The sequence below is a fragment of the Suricata suricatta genome, chromosome 3 (assembly GCF_006229205.1).
Source record: "Suricata suricatta isolate VVHF042 chromosome 3, meerkat_22Aug2017_6uvM2_HiC, whole genome shotgun sequence".
Lineage (NCBI taxonomy): Eukaryota > Metazoa > Chordata > Mammalia > Carnivora > Herpestidae > Suricata > Suricata suricatta.
In genome coordinates this window covers 174,504,838-174,520,319 of record NC_043702.1, presented here as the reverse complement: position 1 = coordinate 174,520,319, position 15,482 = coordinate 174,504,838, and the positions used below count along the sequence as shown (strand labels likewise).

At 52.6% G+C, this 15,482-nt stretch overlaps 1 protein-coding gene across 1 annotated transcript in view; it reads right to left on the bottom strand.

The window, feature by feature from the left end:
• ASH1L (ASH1 like histone lysine methyltransferase) overlaps nt 1-15,482 on the bottom strand; it is a 136,817-nt gene that overhangs the window by 79,250 nt on the left and 42,085 nt on the right. Inside the window, exons 6-7 of the mRNA XM_029933455.1 lie at nt 6,989-7,090; nt 1-122 (exon numbers count right to left, since the gene is read on the bottom strand). The exon at nt 1-122 is cut by the window's left edge and continues 593 nt beyond it. Of these exons, the coding sequence (XP_029789315.1) occupies nt 1-122; nt 6,989-7,090 (224 nt within the window). The remainder of the gene's footprint in view (nt 123-6,988; nt 7,091-15,482) is intronic.

Sequence of the window (15,482 nt, the reverse complement as noted above, 5' to 3'; positions counted from 1 at the left end):
GGCCTCGGCGCTCTTCTCCAGGGGCGCGGGGTCCTCCCGGGCCGCCATCCGCTGCAGCAGACTGTCCACGCAGTCGTCCCCAGAAGCGAGCACTCTTGGACTTCGAGATGGAACTCCATTCACTAAATGAGAGGACAAATCACACGCAGATAAGAAGCGAACACAGCTCGTCATTTAAACAGCTCTTTACACAGAAGAAAAGAACGCCCTTAACAACATCACGCATCCCAACACCCCTCGCGTCTCCCTCCCAGGCAGGCTGACGGTTTGGTTTCCTGGACCAGGCGCATCGCGTGGTCTCAGCAACTTCAACACTGGCCTCCGCCTCCCTGCTGACATGTGAGTGAAACAGTACTGCTCATGGTCTGAGACGCGGCCAGAAAGGAATCATGTATTTCTTCAAAAATGAAGGTCCACTAAGTTGGGAGACCTGACAGTTAAATGTCGGACAAAGATGTAATGTTTACAATATAGACGAGACGTTTCTAGTTTGGTGCTTTTTCTGGCAATGTTGTAAGTACAAGGATACAAGTAAAACTTCTTGGGGGAAAGCAGTTGCTTCGCTTCTTTCTATGTCAACTCTATAGTCAACGGTACGAGGAGAAAAATAAGTGGCCTTCCTCTTACTCCTTGTGGCCTCGGTGTCCTCAGCCGGCACTCAGCACGCGCCTGCGGTCCACACAGGAGAAGCCCCCCCGCCCCCCCAAGATGCTGCTGTTCCAGGATTTGTCAACCTCAAATACGGAATGGGGCCACTTCCCAAGGTGCCTCGTGTCCTACGAATGATCACAGGCCACTCTTTTCCAAAGCCCATGGAGGCACTTCCCGTCCGCGTGGCCCCGGCCTTCCACACTGCGGGTCACCAGACCGTGCTGGAAGTTTCCTCAAGCTACCAGTCACTTCCTTCAAATAACATCTAGTAGAACTGTTTACATTCAGTATTTTTCATACTTCAAACTCGCCGTGATTTTTTAAACTCCGGCCTCCACCGTCTGACAACCCACTTTCTCTCCCCGCTCCCTGCAGCTCCATCAGGCTGAGCACCGAGGCCCTCACCCAGCACCGCGTTGTTGCCCCACTGGGAACATGTTTGTTCTCACCGCTTCGGTGGTCAGAACTGCATACGAATCACTTCTATCTGACGATCACCAGAATGAGGACTGACCCCTGCCTGTCGCTGCCTTGCGCCGGTTCCTGCCTGTCACTCTCTGGCACAAGCGGTTCTTTCCTGGACCCACGTCTCCCCGCTCTCTCTGACAGTTCATCCCAAAGCACCTATGACTCCCCGATCTCTTATTTTCTGAATAAAACTTATTTTTCTGCTCCTCTCCTTCTGCGGGTTTCACAGATTTCTCAAACTCCTATTCACACCCTAAGCCATGACCCCCCACTTCCACCCTGACCCTCCAGAGCGCCGCCTCAGTGCCTGGGCACACGGAGCCGGCCTCAACACGGCACACGCTGAGCACCGGTCAGGGGCCCGGGGTTTGGTCAGGCGGCCTCATCTATTCTCTCTCCTCTCCTCTCCCCACAAATCCTAACACTGGCCTCTTGAACCTGCCCGCGTCCCTGCGTACGACCACGGCCACTCGGCACTGAGCGCATCTCGCCTCCGGCCCTAACGCCACGGCCTGCGTGCTGGCAGAGCTGGTGCGGCCTCTGACTTCACCCTCCGCTAAGTGGCCGGATCCAAGGCCTGTCCTCTGGAGTTGGAGCTGCCCTCGGGGACTCGCTTCCGGCAAAGAGAATTCGACGGAGGGAAGAACGGGGCGGCTCCCAAGGCAGGGCACGTCGCACCGGGTCATTCTGAGCCCGGCCCTGGGAACCTGCTTCCACATGACAGGTGAGGCCCGGCGATGCGCTGTGTCACGTCCGCCAACAGATCCCGCTGAGGTCGCAGCCAAGAGCTTCCAGAGCCGCGACCGCACGGGTCAGGAAGGTCACACACTCTTTAGTGTGCTTCGGCGCATTATCCCTTGGGATTCCCGTGAGGACGGCCCAGGGGCTGGCACAGAGCTGTCTCCTGCCGGCGGGTGCACATCTCCGTTACCACGCAGAGGGTCTCTGCGCAGGGCTCGTTTCTAGGGGCATGCCTAGAAGGTGAGGGCGTAGTTCTGGTGAGCTATTTGCCTTTATTCTTAATTAATTAATTTCTTAAAGATTGTATTTAAAAATATATATATTTTTATTTCTTTTTGAGAGGGAGGGAGAGAGAGACAGAGCATGAACGGAGGAGGGGTGAAGAGAAAGGGAGACAGGGTCTGAGGCAGCCACCAGGCCGTCAGCACAGAGCCCGACGGGAGGCTGGAACACACGAACCATGAGATCACGACCCAAGCCAAAGCTAGACGCTCAACTGACTGAGGCACCCAGGCGCCCCTGAAGGTTGTATTTTTAAGTAATCTCTGCACCCAACATGGGGCTTGACCTCACAACCCCGAGATCCAGAGTGGCGCGCTCCACTGACCGAGCAGCCAGAGGCCCTCCTGTTTGCCTTTCGACTGCCAAACAGAGGGTGCCCTCCCGGGGCTGCCGGCCTGGCGAGGAGGACGGTGCTAGGCCAGTCAGGGCCAAGCGCGCACTGACCCGAGGCACACGGGCTTCTACCGACAGGAAGTGCACTTGCATTTGGCTGTGTTGTGAAAACACAATGCATGTTCATTACTTTAGTTCTGGGCGCCACAGACCACGTGAGGCAGGAGGTGAGCGGGCGGGAGGAAGGGGCTCCGGCTCTAGCCCCTCCCAGAGCCAAACTGAAACGGGCGCCCACCAAGTTCTCCGGTGGCGGCTCCGTTCCTGCTTGCTGACACCCCAGTAAATGTCACCTTCGGGGGGCGCCAGGTCTACGCCGGGAAACCTGAGGTGAGCCTCTGCGCTGCTGGAGTCTGAGCTTCGTCCTCTGTCCCTGCACCTGCGTGTGTCCCCGTGGCTCCCCGTCACCAGGACTCGGCGAATGTCAGGCAGCACTGATGCTAATACCCCCAATTCCTGCCTAATCAAGCTTTCTGAACACTTCTGGTTTCCTGTCTGCTTATTTCAAATTTTGGCCATGTTTTAAGACATGTTCTCCGTATTTTACATGCAGCATTTCCAGGGCTGAGGACCGAGAAGGCCGGCCGGCCGCTCGCACGCCTCCTGCCTCCCTGCCGGAGACAGCCCGCGTCCCGCGAGCGCCGCCTGAGCGCAGCACCTTCTCGGGCACCGGCCCGCTCTGACTCCACCTGCAAAGTGGTTTCATAAAAGTCATCTTCCCAATTATTTAACACTTTCTGTCCACATCTTTCTAGACCTCTTGGTGACATCGGACACGAGAGGCTTCTTTACACGTACTCTGATTTTTCTACAATGTCATCACTGACATTCTGCTTCCCTCGAATGCGAACGTTTCTTAAATCTGCATTCCTGCCATCCTCCCAACTCGGTATTTTCTTGCTGGGTATTCTCACTCGCTGCCAGATTCAAGTCTACACTGCATGCTGCTCGGTCTGCATCTCTACCAGAGACGCTGCTCAAACTACAAGCCGGCACTTCCGACAGCGAATTAATAACATCTCCAGCTCACCAGTCCCAACGCTGTTCAACCGGGACGGTTCCCAGCCCGCAGCCCCTGTCCACGCATCTCCCCACACAGCTCAGTCCCATGCTCTGCCGTGCGCTGCCGCCGCGCCCCCAAGTGCACCCGTCGGGCCGAGCCACTGTTCCCACACATCTGCTGCCCTGCCTTCGATAACATCGACCCCACGCTGCTCGACCTAAGCGGTTAACCCTGCGACCTGCGCTGGCACTGAGACGGGAGAAGGAGCAGTTCCGGGAAGAAACGTCAGGGGCTGGCCAGTGCATTTTATGCCCTTCACCCGTGTCCCCAAGACCAGCAACATTCCAGGTGGAGGCCGGGTCAGGCAGCGTCCGGGAGGAAGGCGGCCCCGCGCAGGGCCGTGACGCTCACACGGCACGGACAGAAAGTAACACTTTCTTGTGTCAAGCCACTGAAATGTGGGACTTTCTGCAAAATCTATCCAGTTTTGGACTAGACAATATATGAAATAACTTTTATCTTTCCTGTTCAAGATCCTCTAGTGGCGCTCAGCTGCCTCGACAATAAAGTCTCCGTTCCTTCAAATGAAAAGCAAACAAAAAACCCTATGCCGTGAGGGGTACAGTCCATCATTACTTTGATAGCCTGCCTTCAACCACAGTCACATAGTGCCCCTGACACACCGGCTCACCGCTCGGCACCTCTCTCCGGACACGCCGCCGTCAGCTCCCTGCGCCGGCCACACGGGCATTAGGTGTCGTGGTTTCGTTTTGTTTTCAAAGGTTTACGTATTTTGGCGGGGCGCCTGGGCGGCTCGGTCGGTTGGGCCTCCGACTCCGGCTCAGGTCAGAGCTCACGTTCGTGGGTCCCAGCCCCGCGTCGGGCTCTGGGCTGACAGCTGGCTCAGAGCCTGGAGCCTGCTTCCGACTCTGGGTCTCCCTCTCTCTCTGCCCCGGCCCCTCTCCTGCTCTGTCTCTCTCTGTATCAAGAATAAATAAAACATTAAAAAATAAAAAAAGGTTTACGTATTTTGAGGGGGGGAGAGAGCACGCATGCGCACGTGAGCAGGGGCGGGGCTTGCTGTCGGTGTGGAGCCCAGGGTGGGGCTGGAGCCGCGAGCTGTCAGATCCTGCGTGACCCAAGCACGCCGCTAGAGCGGCCGCTCGACCCGCGGGAGCCAAGGGCTCGAGCTGGACGCCCCCGCTGCGAGAGGAGCCAGCCCGCCTTCAGCGACGACGGTGGCCACCCTCGCGGGCGGGAGCCGGGCGTCCGAGGCGCCTGCGCCTCCAGGGCTGTGTCCACAGCAACGCTCAGTAGGTACCTGCCTGAGTGCAACGGTCTCGCGGTCAGACCAGCCCTGTGGGTCTAGGTAGTATTTCTTTCATTTATGGTGACTCTTCCTGGCGGGGGTCTCCATGAGACCTCATTCATTTGAGGGGTTGGCAAACTTTCTCCATAAGAAGCTGGGTAGTAAATATTTTAGGCTTTTAAAGACACTTAGGATGTCTCATCCATACTTTATTCCTTTCTCCTTTATTTTTTTAAGTTACCCTTTCAAAATGTAAGAACAAGGGTGTCTGGGTGGCTTAGTCAGCTAAGCATCTGACTTCAGCTCAGGTTATGATCTCGAAGTCTATGAGTTCAAGCCCCATGGCGGGCTTTGTGCCGACAGCTCAGAGCCTGGAGCCTGTTGTAGATTCTGTCTCCATCACTCTCTATCCCTCACCTCTCACGTTCTCTATCTCTCAAAAATGAATAAATGCTAATAAAAAAACAAAAATAAATATGGAAATAAAAATGTAAAGACAACTCCTAGCTGAGGACCGCACTCGAAGAGCCCAGGGGTGGCGTCCGGTCCACAGGCTGCCGTTCGCTAGACCCTGGTCTTGGTCCACATTGTCGAAAGTAGCTCACTTGCTGTTCACGAGCCTCCTTGGAGCGGTGCGGACACAGAGCGCCCTGAGGACAAAACCCCAGTGACAGTCCAGTCGGGGCCGCCGCCGCACCCCTGGGAGCACAGCGGTGCTAAGAACAAGCTTCCGACGTGTTGAACTTCATCGTAAGATAAATTCAGCAAGTACTACACGGATACGATTTGATAGGGTGGCCTTGAACTAACAAAGGAATTAGATTTTCTGACCATAAGTCACAAGTGATTTCCTGATCAGAAAACATGGACAGGGCGGCTCAGGTGGTTAAGTGTCTGACTTTGGTTCAGGTCATGATCTCACAGTGTGTGGGTTCGAGCCCCGTGTCAGGCTCTGTGCTGAGCATGCAGAGCCCACCTGGGATTCTGTCCCTGCCTCTCTGCCCCTCATCTGCTCACGCATATGCTCACTTTCACTCTCTCTCTCAAAAAAAAAAAACCATTTAAAAACAAAACAAAAGACAAAAGCCATGGGTAGAAAGCCAAGATGTAACGTGTCACTTGCCTACAACTTCCAGCGGTCCCTCAGTGTTGTTAAGAAGGCTCCCTTCCTGCCTTCCAGCCTCACATTCAGTCCATTTAACCATGCTGGCTCTTCTTAAGATTTCTTTATTTTTGAAAGAGAGAGAGAGAGAGAGAGAGAGAGAGAGAGAGAGAGAACACGAGTAGGGGAGGGGCAGAGAGAGAGAAAGACACAGAACCCGAAGCAGCTCCAGGCTCTGAGCTGTCAGCACAGAGCCCCACGTGGGGCTTGAACTCAGGAATCATGAGATCATGATGGGGGCCGAAGTCAGATGCTCAACTGACTGAGCCCCCCGGGCGCCCCTCTTTTACTATCTCCCCCCACCTGGAAAGACCCTACCACGCCCCGTCTCTCCTGATGGCACGGACAGATAAAAAAGCACTTCCTCCTCCCCACTCCTCAGAAAAGCAGAGGGCAGACATATACATGTTACCCTCTCATCTGGGTTTTTGTAAACACACATACTATCAGAAAGAAAAAATTAGGAGCATAATTTGAACCTATGTACAACGCCACACAAACATGGTGCCGCAGGAAGAGGTTATGTGCATTTAAAACACCCCAACATTAAACACGTTGGAAGTTGAGATCAGAAGCAACCCTTCCCGGGGGCCACGCCCTCCACCTCACCCTTACTCGGCCATCGAGGCCTCTCCGAGCACTGCCTGGGGAACGGCGGCCTCCCTCACACACTTCCGGACACACACAGACCTCAGTCCACAGAGCAGCTCCGGCCCACGCGGCCGAGGCACGCCCGGTCCCTCCCGAACCACACTCGTAAAATCTTTCCTTCCCCTCTGCCCGCTACTGAGCCCGGTCACTCTGCGTTCCGCCACCTGGACCGCCTGAAAACCAGCGCGGGTCTGGCAGCGCCCCCCGGGATCGAGGAGACGGCGGCCTGCAGCCACCTGGCCCTTGCACAAGGTGGCACCGGGTGTGCCCGTTAGCGGCGGTGAGCCGACTTTCGGCAGAGGCGGGCGGAGCGGGCGACAGAGGGACTTGCCTGTGGAGCCGGTGCTCTCCGACGCAGACCGCTTCCGGGCCGGGCTGCTGCTCGCGCTCTCGGGGGCTCGCTGGGAAGGCTTCTCCGAGCTCGGCGGGGGACCTGGAGAGACAGGAAAGGACAGGAATCGTAGCAAACCTCAAGTCCGAGCACAGTTTCGAACGGTTCCAAGTCCCGGCTGGAGTATTAGAGTGGCGGCCACACCACCTGCGAGCGGACGGGGAGCGGAGGTCAAGCCGGAGCGGCCAGAACGCGCGCTGCCGGCACAGCCTCGCGGCCTCCCCGCGCCAATCCCCCCGGCGCGGTAACGGGGGAGCCGTGTCCCAGGCTTCGTTCTGGCGCGTCGCCACCAGGCAACGCGTCAGGAAGACATCCACCCATGACGGCAATCACACCGGTTCCTGATGACCAATTCACGTTCACCGGAGGAACTGACAGACAAAATTCACAAGGCAGCGGATTAGGAACAGCTGACGTGAGAAAGGAGGTCCAGCCCGCGCACGCCCCGAGCAGGGCCGGAGCACAGAGTCCGAGCCGGACCACTGTGTTCCCTCCGCAGCACATTCTGGGAGAGCTGCGGACTAGCTGATCCAGGGAGCAGAGCGAACGTGCGTGAGCCCTGTTCGCTTCAGGCTCCGTGGTTACATACTTCAGAGCTCATAAAGACAAAGAAACTCAATTTCCTTTCAAAAGTCACATACTTTTAACCAAAACCCCTATCGATGCAGATAATTTAACACATCTCTTACTCAAGAGAAAAATCTGTTATTCAGGATAGACTATTCTTCTGAATACAATATACTTGGTTCTGATACTGAATCCTTTAGAACCAAAAAAACCAGCTGTGAGAATACATAGTAAATGTCCATATCGCGAGGGTTAAAAAACTAGCGGTGCTCTGAACCGTCCACTTTCCACTTGAAAGAAGTCACAAATAGAAGGCTGTGAGCGTAACGGTAAGTACAAAAGCTACCAGAGATCAAATACTTGAGGGGCGCCTGGGGGGCTCAGTCGGTTAGGCCTCCGGCTTCGGCTCAGGTCAGATCTCACGTTCGTGGGTTCGAGCCCCGCGTGGGCTCTGTGCTGACGGCTAGCTCAGAGCCTGGAGCCTGCTTCCGGTTCTGTCTCTCCTTCTCTCTCTCTGCCCCTCCCCGCCTCATGCTCTGTGTCTTTCTGTTTCAAAAATAAACATTAAGAAAGAAAAGAAATCAAATACTTGAGTATGAGACCCGTAAGCTCCGCCTCTGAGGGAGAGCCCGCTCCCGGCCGGAGGCGCGTGTCTGGTGCCTCCCTTTCCCTGACACAGGTAACAATACCCCAGGGGCTTGGTGCTGATGATGTGGCAGCATGACTCCCATCAAGCGAATCCTCTTCGGTCCTGCCCGGTGAGGCGAGGCCAGCGCCCCGCTCAAGAGGCACAAGCTAGAATTCTGGAAAACCAGTCTCGTAGCTTCCCCAACGCAGTGACGGCCAACCTGAGATCTGATCAAGAAGCAAGACTGTTCGTCACTGAATCTTAAAAATAAATACAAAGGAATTGTAAAAACGGACAGCACAATAAATCCACCTGAGATTGTGGTTCAGATAAGATTTCCATTAAAGAGTTAAACACCACAATAAAAATTTTTTTAATAAGGATTTTACTTTTAAGTGATCCCCATACCCAACGTGGGGCTCGAACTCACAACCCTGAGATCAGGAGCCTCATCCTCTACCGACTGAGCCAGCCAGGTGCCCCCCCAATAAAAATATCTAAGAGGAAAGAGCCCAGGCATCAGTGAAGACATACTTCAATTAAGTACTAGTACCAAAAAATGCATACGCTGGTAGACACTTTTGACGTAGACAAAAGCCAAGACAGAAGACAACAGTGGCCGGGAAGCCTGAGGCGCCGGAGGGCTGTCCTCACCGCTGCTCTCCCAACGGACGGGCACGCGGTCTCGGATGCACCGCTAGGGAAAGGAGCGGTGGAGAGCACTGTTTCCAAAGTCTCTCCTGGTCAGAAACTAACTTCATCGGGTACAGTTATGTGCTGGTGTCTATGCTAGACACGGCGGAGGCGGGAATAAAGGTCTCTGCCCTTAGGGAGCTTATCGAGGGTCCTGGAGGTCAGCAGGTGTCACACTGAGGATGGCGTTCGTGCCGTCTGTTCGGGAGCTCCGTCTGCAGCTTCGAGGCTACACGGTAATGTTCCCCAAATTTCTTGGTCATCTTCAAGAAAGTCTTGAGGGGCGCCTGGGTGGCTCAGTTGGCTAAGCCTCCGACTTCAGCTCAGGTCAGATCTCACGTTTGTGGGTTCGAGCCCCACGTCAGGCCCTGTGCTGACAGCTAGCTCAGGGCCTGGAGCCTGCTTCCAGTTCTGTGTCTCCTTCTCTCTCTCTGCCCCTCCCCGCCTCATGCTCTGTCTCTCTCTGTATCAAAAATAAATAAAATGTTAAAAAAATTAAAAAAAAAAAAAAAAAAGAAAGTCTTGATGAAAGTGTCAACTGCACCTTTGATCATCAGGATATCCTGATGCCACCCAGGGCACACGAGGGCACAGGCACCTTCTGCTGTGGGGGCATCTGGAGCTGCGGAGGAGCAGTGGGAGGTGGAAAGGGGGTCAGAGCCCCGGAGATCGTTACTGGCAGCACTGGGCAGCAATTCCTGAGAAGTCAAAACAGTCGAGAGGGAGGCGGCTTAGCTCACTTACCTCCTGAGCCGCCGCTCACTTCCTGCACGTGGCGGGGCCGCGGCCGGTCCTGGGCCTCAAGGGAGGCTGGGACAGAGCCGCACGCAGGACGGCTCTCCCTCTGCATTTTTAAAAGTCTGTTTGACTTCCCTGTTCATAAAAAGCAGAGATGTTCTTAACAGTACTTCCTACTTCAGAGGGATAAAAATGCATCCCTGAGACACAGATCCCTAGGGCTTCGCAGTCATCAGATTAGATGCTTATTCTGCTCAAAAACGCTGGTTACAGGACAGCAGGATGATGAGCATACCCGGGAAGAAACCCACCTAACGATACAAAGCAGCCGAGAGGAGGACTGGAGATGACGACAGAAGCTTCCGTGTAAGAGTCAGCAGCGGGGAAAGATGCTCAAACCGGCCTAACAGCAGGAGTCAGGTGGGCTTTGCAAACATCACCTCCACCGCTGCCAAAACCGCACTGTTTCGGAAGTGCCGTTAGGCAGCAGGGTGATGGGGACGAGCAGGAAAACCCAGAGAGAACCGGATGTCCGTGGCAGAGGCCAGCACACCCAGGCCTCAACGCCTACGGCGGCGTCCTGGGCACAGCTGGGGGTGGCGCTGCATGAAGCGCATCACCACAGGCACCCTGAGTTTGAGTCCCGGCTCTGCTATAACGAAGACTTAAGATCTTGGCAAGTAAACGCACTTGAACGTTGGGCTGGTAAGGCCCTCTAAATCAGCTGATGGGAGTTCTAAAGTGAGGTAATAAGACACTGAAAGCGTTTTTATAAACGTTATGCTATTATACATAAATTGGCTCCTTAGGTTTATCATAAATTTTTAGACCTTAATTACCTAATAATGTCACTGACGTGTAGGCAACTATTTAATATTAAAAACGAAAGAATCACTACTTGGCCTTTTGGCTAAGATCAAGTGTGTAAGATAAAAATGAAAGAAGGACTGGGCCTTGTGCCCACGTAGGAAGCGGACCCAGTTTAGAATCTCCAGCGTTATTCCTACGCACAGAGAAGCGCTAGCAAGAGAAGTACCTCCACCCGGGAAGTACCAGGGGGACATGGCTGCCCGGGCTGGGAGGCACCTGTGAGCCTGGAAAAGCTCCGGGGAAGCGAATCTTCGAATCCATGGACTCTTAACACCCTCCTTCAGGGTCACGGCCGTGCTCTGGATTCCACCGGTGAAACCTGACGAACCCGCAAGGCGACCGGGCACCGCGCGGCCCTGGGCAGGGACGGGAGGGCGCAGCTGCCAGCTCGCCCTGCTCACTCTCGGCTTCAGCCACGCTGTGGCCGGACTCCCTAGGTCAGGGACTGCTGTGTGGCCGTCTTCACCACTCGAAGCGTGTTTGCTCCCGTGTCACCAGCGGGCATTTCGGGAATGCCTGGAGGGCTGTGTGAACACTCTCGGCTCCTTACAGGGCGACAGGCTGGGACGGACTCCAGCGCAGGCCAATGTGCTACCCCGTCGGGAGAGCACACATGGAGAATACACACAACTTTATGGATCTGAGCGTCCCCGCCGCTCCTCATGTCAGGAAAGCAGGAAGCCAAGTAATTCAGCACCTCAGGAGTGAACAGAACCCAAGTGGGAGTTCCACAACTCACAAAACGCCTGGGCAGAAACACTGCTGATGTCTCATTGCTCAGATCTCTGGCAGCTTCAGAGGTATGTTTAGCAATTCTGTACACATAAAGGAAGCAGAAGTTATAGGTAAATCACCAAGGAAATACCCAAATAAACTTGGCCTTCAGCATAAATGTAAGGTGACTCCTACAAGTACATTCTCTTTCTTCAGCTGGAAAACTAGAGGTCTTCGTGTAAGGAAGAAGGCAGACCAACTACTGGCAAGGGGAGAAATGGAAAAAAAGAGGCTATCATAAACTGGGAAAATAATAAGGGACTAAAGAATCAAAAACAAACCTAGAAACGCAAGGAAAGCATGAAGTGGTTTTGACCGTAGAGTCTCTGGATTTTTCTTCATTATTCATTGAACTTTTAAGCAACCTAAAGACAAGTTTTGGGGAAGCACCTTTGACAAAGAAGACAAAAAGAGGGAAAAGATGGTACTTCTCCAGCAAAACTATAAAGTGACATCATGGGTAAGAATGTCAGAAAGTTGAGAAGACAAAAAAGAACTTAACTGGATTTAAAGGGATGAAAACCTGAAATCTTTCCATTATATACAAAAATGGGCAGAAACCAAGCAGCTGTTCTGAAGTTGATCTGTCACAAGAGATCTTAGTGTCTCCACGCGAGGAACTAAAACCCGTCTAAGATACAAAAGAAATACTGTATTTCCAGACAGCCTGGGTGTGAGGAGACAGTCACGTGGGCAGAGATATCAGGATAAAAAGAGAAAATTCCCATCGATCATGGGGTGTGTTGGGAAAAAGGTATCACAAAGAAAAAACTGGAGTAATAATTCAACCTGACTACTTCACTGAATCCCTGAGTATCTTCGGCTAAACACAAGGAATTTCCAAATGTAAATGAGCAAGGGAACACGGTGAATGAGACCGACAGCGGCCTGGATAAAATTCTCTTCAGTCCAGGATGAAAACTTTCAAAACCTGTCACAGTCATGAACTCTGGTCACACTCTGTTGGGAGGTCAGCACTGAAGGCTCAAGTAACCAGGGAATGGTTTGGGTGAGCAGATCGTCTGATATCTCCAAGGCTGGAAATATCTTTGGGTAAGCTATGGAAAAACAGAAGAACTGTGCTAGATTTGGAAGGATACCCTGCTGAAGCCAGTTTATAGATAACATACATTTATTTTAAAATCACATATTTAAAACTAGTTTCTAACATTTAATTCCTTCCCACCAAAACGAATATATTATAAAATCCTCAGGGGGCACCTGGGTGGCTCAGTCGGTTAGGCATCCAACCTCGGCTCAGGTCATGATCTCACAGTTCGTGGGTTTGAGCCCCGCGTCGGGCTCTGTGCTGACAGCTAGCTCAGAGCCTGGAGCCTGCTTCGGATTCTGTGTCTCCCCCTCTCTTTGGCCCTCCCCTGTTCATGCTCTGTCTCTGACTCTCAAAAATAAAAATAAAATGTAAAAGAAAAAATAAAAAAAAATTTCATCATTTACCAGTTAGGGCCCCCGGGAGCGGGGCGCGGCGGTACCCATCGTGAAAGAGTATGAGCCAACTATTGGAAAGCTTCTGATCAGTTTTTTTGTTTCCAGATTAAATTCTGGATCCTTTGCTATGGTTCACAGCTCACAGGAGTCCTGGAAGCTTCTAGTGAACAAGCTGAATGCTGAGATAAAAGCTGGGTCCGTGATAAAACCAGCTGTTTCCAATTGTGGGAAATACACTTACTGAAAGCAATACATCTCATCTGACTCACCAGTTAAATGCACTACCAGAGGGAATGATTCGGAGCCTGTGCTGGTGAGTTTTAAGCTAAAACGTCTGTTTTTCCCCTCTAATTAGGCTAGTTCTCATAATGCCCCAATCAGATCATCCACTGAAGTGGGATTCCACTGGAAAACCCAGAACTGCACTAACCACCAGGATCAATTTTCAGATTTCACACACGTTCCCACGTTACTTTTGGGGGCTTCTTTACACAGCAGGTAGAGACGATGTCATCCATCAGAAAAGTCTGATCAAGGCAAACACTCTTCGGTTAAAAAGAAAACAAAACACAGTCTACTTTGCTTCGACCATCGATTATGCTCTTACCGTGAAATACTTTTTTTCCAAACAAAAAGAACATCCCGCTGTAAAATATTCTTGGGAGACAAAAAAGTTATCGAACCTATGAAAACTATGTGTATGCACGCGTGCGTGTACTTGTGCGTGGAGGCGCACGTCCCCTGCTCCATGAGGACCAGGGCGGCCGACCCCACACGCTGACCCCCGGCCCCCATTTTTGAAACCAGGTTGCAGACTGACCATGTGCAGTCAGCCATGAGCTGAAAATGCTGCACAACAGGGACAGAGGATGTGATTCTCCTCCTCATTAGGTCCATCTTATGTCTACTGCCTGCAGACGCGGATTAACGGGAACTGGTTTCCAGGACCAGGCGAGGCCAGAGAGCCCGGCGCACGTGTGGAGTCACTATGACTTCATGTGCATCAAGCTGGTCCTAGACTGTTAAGTCTCTAACAGCTCCTACAGAAGAACAGAGAGGTTCAAGAAGAATGAGCTCACCCCCACCCAAACATCATGTATAACATGATGAGACCTGTTACACTTGTTACAGCTTTATGCCATTTGCTTAGTCCAAATCTGCTCAATCGATGACCAGTGTGCCCAGCTAGGAAACAGGCCCCGGTCAGCCACCTGGCTCCAGCCCACAAGGAAGGACAACCCTTCCTGCCTGCGCCCCCGATCTGCCCTCGCTCATTCTCCTCACAGTCACATCAGCCTAATGCACAGGCATGCCCGCTCTATGCCAACGCACACGTACGATAAACCTGCTCAACACAAACCGCAAGGATCCTGCTTACGGATTCCTCAGTTATTATTTGAGACCGGCTTCACTCAACAACAGTACTCTTAAAAAAGAACTAAAGTAGTTGTTTTGTCATAATGTTAAATGTATGGAACACAGGATGGAGGGAGACTCACATACAGCCGTTCCCAACTCCCCTAACGTTGACCTCTTATGTTGTGACGATGATACATCTGCCAAAACTATGAAGTTGACATCATATGATTTTTCCATTCATGTCCTTCCCCTGGTCTAGGGTCCAATCGGGACACCACACTGTATTTAGTTGTCACGTCTCAGTAATCTCTCGTCTATCACAGCTTCTTAATCTTTCCTTGTCTTCTCAGGTCCTTGACACTTTTGGGACACGGTGGTCACATATTTTGTACAACGTCGCTTTCTTTGGTCTCGGTGTTACCAGGCTGGGGTTGTGTTTTTAAAGGGACGCCGTGGCGTGAGATGCGGAAGGGGCGCACAGAACAGCGCTCCCAGCCTCCTCACGTCACATCGACACCGTCCACGCGGAGAAGGGGAGCTGGCACCCGGCTCCGGTGCTGTCTGCTCGTCCTCGGCACGGCGCAGCTTCGACTGCCCCCTTCCCGTCCTCCGGTCCGTGCGCTCGGGCACTGCGTGCAGTCCGTACTCACGGAGAGGGCAGCAAGGCCCACCTCCTGGAAGAGGGCAGTCTACATGTAGTATCTGGAATTCCTCTGTGAGGAGGAGTGGTCTCTTTCCTCCACTGAGGTATTTAATCAGGTTTTTTCTTTTAACGTAAGCTCTGGGCGCCACGTGGGCCATGAACCTGTGACCCCGAGATCAAGAGTCGCAGGCTCGTCCAGCGGGGCCCGCCGGGTGCCCCATATGATCATGTATTTATGTCAACGCAGAATGCTGGGTGTTTACCATATTCTTCGTATTACATCCCAATCCTGTCATTGGTAATTCCGTTGCTTATACTGTTGCTGCTTCGGCCACTAGACGCTTTTTCAGGATAATAATGTCCAGAAGGTCCCTGGCAATTCTGTATTGTGTGGCAGGAGAAAGTCCTATGTTGGTTATTTTAAAAGGATACCAATTAATTATGACTCTATCTTTAAGTTATTCATAGAAAAAATGTCAGCTGAAGGCCGAGGTCAAATTAAAATAACAAAGTTTAGTTACGTTCTTCCTACACTTTAAGAAGAATTACGATATGACGTTGAAACAATCAATACTGAGAAATGCAAGTGTCTCCTTCACAGAATGTGTGGAGTCAATACTGAGCCGGTAGCAATTACCACAAAGCGAGCGGCTGGGGGAAGCTCAGTGGTCCGCATAGCCTCGCCTCCGGGTGGGCCCACGCCCCCCGACCCCCGC